The 6,666-nt window shown below is 37.2% G+C and overlaps 1 protein-coding gene across 1 annotated transcript in view; it reads left to right on the top strand.

Annotated features, from left to right (window-relative positions):
* Window positions 1-4,497, top strand: part of LOC106470955 (nuclear factor 1-like) — a gene marked incomplete at its 3' end in the record, with an annotated part of 27,286 nt that extends 22,789 nt beyond the window's left edge. The window contains exon 6 of the mRNA XM_022399595.1: window positions 4,441-4,497. Coding sequence (XP_022255303.1) covers window positions 4,441-4,497 — 57 coding nt within the window. The remainder of the gene's footprint in view (window positions 1-4,440) is intronic.
* Window positions 4,498-6,666: the final 2,169 nt, after the last annotated feature.

The raw sequence follows: 6,666 nt of genomic DNA, 5'->3' as shown, positions 1-6,666 counted from the left end.
ATGCGTAGAGCTTCTTTATTGACGGGGATTCCGTTTTTATCATATTGTTCTCAACTCCCGCTGTTTGACCACTTCCTGGTCCTATCTAAATGATGTTTTCTTGTCATTGTCTTTTGTCCCTGCGCATGACGTAAGCCTAATGGTTAAAGACTGAGAAGACGGTGGCTGCATTTTTCTTTCTTTCGTCTTAGAATATTTTTTATGAGCTGCTTCAAATATTCTTTTATCTACTTCCACATCCTAGAGATGGTTAAAGAAAAAGATTAAGAAATACGAAATTATTACGAAAAAAAAGAAGATCCAAACGTTCCTTAGCACTATTTCTCCATCCATAAAAGATCACGTATATATTTTAGGTAACAGAAGATGTTTTATAAAAGGTTTGATTTTCAAGAACAATATGATTTTCAAATCCTCAAAATTATAGTCTAGTTTATAACGAATTTTTTGTATATATTGAAATTATTTTAAAATCAAAAATATATATAGAGAGAGATAATTCATTCAAACTTATCAAAGCATCAGCTAACTATGTTCATTGCAAAACTTAAAGATACGCTAACCACCTGATTACTCTAATTACACCTGATGCACTAGCTACCTGAGTATTCTGGTAACACTCTGATGCACTAGCCACCTAAGTATTCTGGTAACACTCTGATGCACTAGCCAATTGAGTACTCTAGAAAAACATTATTCACTAATCACCCAAGTACTATAGTAACACACTAATCACCCAAGTACTATAGTAACACACTAATCACCCAAGTACTATAGTAACACACTAATCACCCAAGTACTATAGTAACACATTACCCATCTAAGTACTATAGTAACACACTAACCACCTAAGTACTATAGTAACACACTAACCACCCAAGTACTATAGTAACACACTAACCACCTAAGTACTATAGTAACACATTACCCATCTAAGTACTATAGTAACACACTAATCACCCAAGTACTATAGTAACACACTAACCACCCAAGTACTATAGTAACACACTAACCACCTAAGTACTATAGTAACACACTAACCACCTAAGTACTATAGTAACACATTACCCATCTAAGTACTATAGTAACACACTAATCACCCAAGTACCATAGTAACACACTAACCACCCAAGTACTATAGTAACACACTAATCACCCAAGTACTATAGTAACACACTAATCACCCAAGTACTATAGTAACACACTAATCACCCAAGTACTATAGTAACACACTAATCGCCCAAGTACTACAGTAACACACTAATCACCCAAGTACTATAGAAAAACACTAACCATCTAAGTACTATAGTAACACACTAATCACCCAAGTACTATAGTAACACACTAATCACCCAAGTACTATAGTAACACACTAATCACCCAAGTACTATAGTAACACACTAACCACCTAAGTACTATAGTAACACACTAATCACCCAAGTACTATAGTAACACACTAATCACCCAAGTACTATAGTAACACACTAACCACCTAAGTACTATAGTAACACACTAGCCACCTGAGTACTATAGTAATATCTGGTTCACTAGCCACCTGAGTACCATAGTAATACCTGGTTCACTAGCCACTGAGTACTATAGTAACACACTAACCACCTAAGTACTATAGTAACACACTAGCCAACTGAGTACTATAGTAACACCTGGTTCACTAGCCACTGAGTACTATAGTAACACCTGGTTACTATAATAACACCTGGTTCACTAGCCACTGTGTACTATAGTAATACCTGGTTCACTAGCCACCCGAGTACTATAATAATACCTGGTTCACTAGTCACTGAGTACTATAGTAATACCTGGTTCACTATACACCTGAGTACTACAGTAATACCTGGTTCACTAGCCACCTGAGTACTACAGTAACACCTGGTTCACTAGCCACCTGAGTACTATAGTAATACCTGGTTCACTAGCCACCTGAGTACTACAGTAATACCTGGTTCACTATACACCTGAGTACTACAGTAATACCTGGTTCACTATACACCTGAGTACTACAGTAATACCTGGTTCACTAGCCCCCTGAGTACTATAGTAATACCTGGTTCACTAGCCACCTGAGTACTATAGTAATACCTGGTTCACTAGCCACCTGAGTACTATAGTAATACCTGGTTTACTAGCCACCTGAGTACTACAGTAACACCTGGTTCACTAGCCACCTGAGTACTACAGTAATACCTGGTTCACTAGCCACCGGAGTACCATAGTAACTCTCTAAACGCTATTTACGTGAGTACTCTAGTAACACTGATACACTATCCACCTGATATTAGAATAACATGTGATTCACTGGCTATCTTATACTGTAAAAACACTTGCTTTCCTAACCACTTGAATCCTCTAGTAACACTCTGATACACTATCCACCTGAGTACTATAGTAACAATCTAATGCACTATCCAACTGAGAGTACTCTATTGACACTCTCATACACTAGCCTCCTGATTACTCTAGTAACACTCAGATACACTAGCTATCTGCGTACTGCAGTAACACCTTTTCACTAGCTACTTGAGTACTCTAGTAACACTGATACACAATCCACCTGAGTACTCTAGTAACACTCTGATACATTAGCCACCTGAGTACTCTAGTATCACATGACACACTAGCCACCTGAGTACTCTAGTACTAGTCTGATACACTAGCCACCTGAGTACTCTAGTATCACATGACACACTAGCCACCTGAGTACTCTAGTACTAGTCTGATACACTAGGTACCTGAGTACTCTAATATCACATGACACACTAGCCACCTGAGTACTCTAGTATCACATGACACACTAGCCACCTGAGTACTCTAGTACTAGTCTGATACACTAGGCACCTGAGTACTCTAGTATCACATGACACACTAGCCACCTGAGTACTCTAGTATTAGTCTGATACACTAGCCACCTGAGTACTCTAGTATTAGTCTGATACACTAGCCACCTGAGTACTCTAGTATTAGTCTGATACGCTAGCCACCTGAGTACTCTAGTATCACATGACACACTAGCCACCTGAGTACTCTAGTACTAGTCTGATACACTAGGCACCTGAGTACTCTAATAACAACTGATACTCTTGCCACCTGAGTATTCTAATATCACATGACACACTAGCCACCTGAGTACTCTAATATCACATGACACACTAGCCACCTGAGTACTCTAATAACAACTGATAGTCTTGCCACCTAAGTACTTTATTAACACATGATTAGCTAGCCACTGGAGTACTTTAGTAATACATGATTAACTAGCCACCTGAGTATTCTAGTAACACTCTGATACACTAGCCAACTAAGCACTCTAGTAACACTTTACACACTAGTCACCTGATTACACTCCAGTAATACTCTTATACACAAGACTCATGATTACTCTAGTAACACTCTTAAACACTAGTTACCTGAGTACTCTAGTAATACTCAGATTCAATAGCCATCTGAATTGTTAACCATCCGAGTTCTTTTATGAGACCTGTTTTATTAACCACCTACGTTTTCTACTAAGACCTGACTTTCTAATCGCCTGAGTTTTATATTAGGACCTTAATTACTAAATACCTGAGTTCTCTGATTGGACATGACTTACTAACCACCTGAGTACTGTAGTAAGACCATAAATACTAACCACCTGAGATCCCTGGTTAGACCTGACTTACTAACCACCTGAGTTCTCTGATTGGACATGACTTACTAACCATCTGAGTTCTCTGATTGGACCTGACTTACTAACCACCTGAGTACTGTAGTAAGACCATAAATATTAACCACCTGAGATCCCTGGTTAGACCTGACTTACTAACCACCTGAGTTCTCTGATTGGACATGACTTACTAACCATCTGAGTACTGTAGTAAGACCATAAATACTAACCACCTGAGATCCCTAGTTAGACCTGACTTACTAACCACATGAGTTCTCTGACTGGACATGACTTACTAACCATCTGAGTACTGTAGTAGGATCATAAATACTAACCACCTGAGATCCCTAGTTAGATCTGACTTACTAACCATCTGAGTTCTCTAATTGGACATGACTTACTAACCACCTGAGTACTGTAGTAAGACCTTAAATACTAACCATCTGAGATCCCTGGTTAGACCTGACTTACTAACCACCTGAGTTCTCTGATTGGACATGACTTACTAACCACCTGAGTACTGTAGTAAGACCATAAATACTAACCACCTGAGTTCTCTGATTGGACATGACTTACTAACCACCTGAGTACTGTAGTAAGACCATAAATACTAACCACCTGAGTTCTCTGATTGGACATGACTTACTAACCATCTGAGTACTTTAGCATGACCTAACATTTTTATTTCCGTTACCATGGGAATGTAATGTATGTCATTTTTGGACTATATTTTCGTATTCAAAGTCTGTTCTTGTTGGTTTTTTTTCACTTCCAAGAATCCCTGCGGGGCTACAGTGAACCAGGACGTGAAAATGAAAAAGATGAAGAAAGAGGTAAACTATAGAATACTTTCTATATAAAGATTTCCTATGCGCAACTCTGGCATTACAGGAGTTTTATACTTAAAAGTGTTTATTCTTGGTTTTGAGAGAAAAGTTAATAATTTTTTTGTAAATCGTACACGATGTATATTAAGTAAACAACTCACTTTAACTCGCCAAGTTAAGTTTTGGTTTATCTCATACAGTAGAAGTAAAACTCGGAATTTATCATTTTTTACCACTTGTGATAATTCGCAACGTTTACCTGTTTCACGATTTAGTATTCTAAAACATGACAAAACGTGGCAAGTCAAGGAGACGTTTCAGGAACATTTCAGATAGTGTATACAACTAGAAAACATTGGAGTAGTTCATAAGACAATGAAGCGCTTCAGTTAGTGTACAGGTTAACGAAACGTTTCAAGAAGAGTATTAGGCAGGGAAACGTTTCACGTGGTATATTAAACAATAAAACGTTCCAGGTAATGTATAAGACCACGGAATGTTTCAGATAGTATATAAGACAACATCTAGTGGTAATGTGTAAAACAATGGGACGTTTCAAGTAGTGTATAAGACAACATCTAGTGATAATGTGTAAAACAATGGGACGTATCAAGTAGTGTATAAACCAACATCTAGTGGTAATGTGTAAAACAATGGGACGTTTCAAGTAGTGTATAAGCCAACATCTAGTGCTAATGTGTAAAACAATGGGACGTATCAAGTAGTGTATAAGCCAACATCTAGTGGTAATGTGTAAGACAATGGAACGTTTCATCTGGTGTATAAGACAACATCTAGTGGTAATGTGTAAAACAATGGGACGTTTCAAGTAGTGTATAAGCCAACATCTAGTGCTAATGTGTAAGACAATGGGACGTTTCAACTAGTGTATAAGACAACATCTAGTGGTACTGTGTAAGACAATCGGGACGTTTCAAGTAGTGTATAAGCCAACATCTAGTGCTAATGTGTAAGACAATGGGACGTTTCAACTAGTGTATAAGACAACATCTAGTGGTAATGTGTAAAACAATGGGACGTTTCAAGTAGTGTATAAGCCAACATCTAGTGCTAATGTGTAAGACAATGGAACGTTTCATCTGGTGTATAAGACAACATCTAGTGGTAATGTGTAAAACAACGGAACGTTTCAAGTAGTTTATAAGACAACATCAAGAGGTAATGTATAAGACAACGGAACGTTTCAAGTAATGTATAAGACAACATCAAGTGGTAATGTGTAAGACAACGAAACGTTTCAACTAGTGTATAGGACAACATCAAGAGAAAATGTCTAAGACAACAAAACGTTTCAACTAGTGTATAGGACAACATCAAGAGAAAATGTCTAAGACAACAAAACGTTTTAACTAATGTATAGGACAACATCAAGACAACAAAACGTTTCAACTAGTGTATAACACAACATCTAGTAGTAATGTGTTAGACGATTTGTCAAGTATCGCATATTACTGGCATGGAAGTGTTTACTGTCCAATTAAATATGTAATTTATATAGAGCGACTCAGAAATGGTGTATAGATGTTCCTGACTAGAATAAGGCCGTAGCTGGCGATATCATAACTTAGGAAGTTTGTTTCTACATACAGGCTAAATCACATATAGCCTGCTATTGTCTTTACAAGTCAGACTCTACTCAGAATTAGAATTTGTTGTGCTTTGTTTTTGCTCAGCCATATTTCCTACTCTGACAAGTGGATCTACACAGTCTTGAAGGCCTTGAAAAGTTGAATATGTCGTCCACATATCGTGATCAGCACGTGAAAAAATTGTCTTTGTCTCTTCCTGTTTGGCAAAATCTCAACGTTTATGTTAAGCACCTGGATATAACATTGCTTGAGTCTTAGTAACGACCTTGAAATAATGTGTAATAGTTGTTACATACGGGTGTACGGATGTAGAAATTAGCTTCTTTTGAAATACCTTAACATCATTATTATTGATACAACTTTTGCGTACTTTGTTTAAAGGAATAAAAGCACAATCGATTGGTTGTTTTGATAGATGTCTGTTTACGCGTACGTTATATTCTTCCTCTATTAATCCGTTTTCTTAAGCCTATTTCTAACATCTTTCTTCCTTAAATACGTCATTATAAGAACAATTACATCACTAGCACTATTTAAAATATGTAAAACAGATTTCGAAACAATT

The sequence above is a fragment of the Limulus polyphemus genome, unplaced genomic scaffold (genome assembly GCF_000517525.1).
Source record: "Limulus polyphemus unplaced genomic scaffold, Limulus_polyphemus-2.1.2 Scaffold4320, whole genome shotgun sequence".
NCBI classification, from domain to species: Eukaryota; Metazoa; Arthropoda; class Merostomata; order Xiphosura; family Limulidae; genus Limulus; species Limulus polyphemus.
The sequence above is the reverse complement of the archived record's forward strand: the minus strand, read 5'-3'. Positions and strand labels throughout refer to the sequence as shown.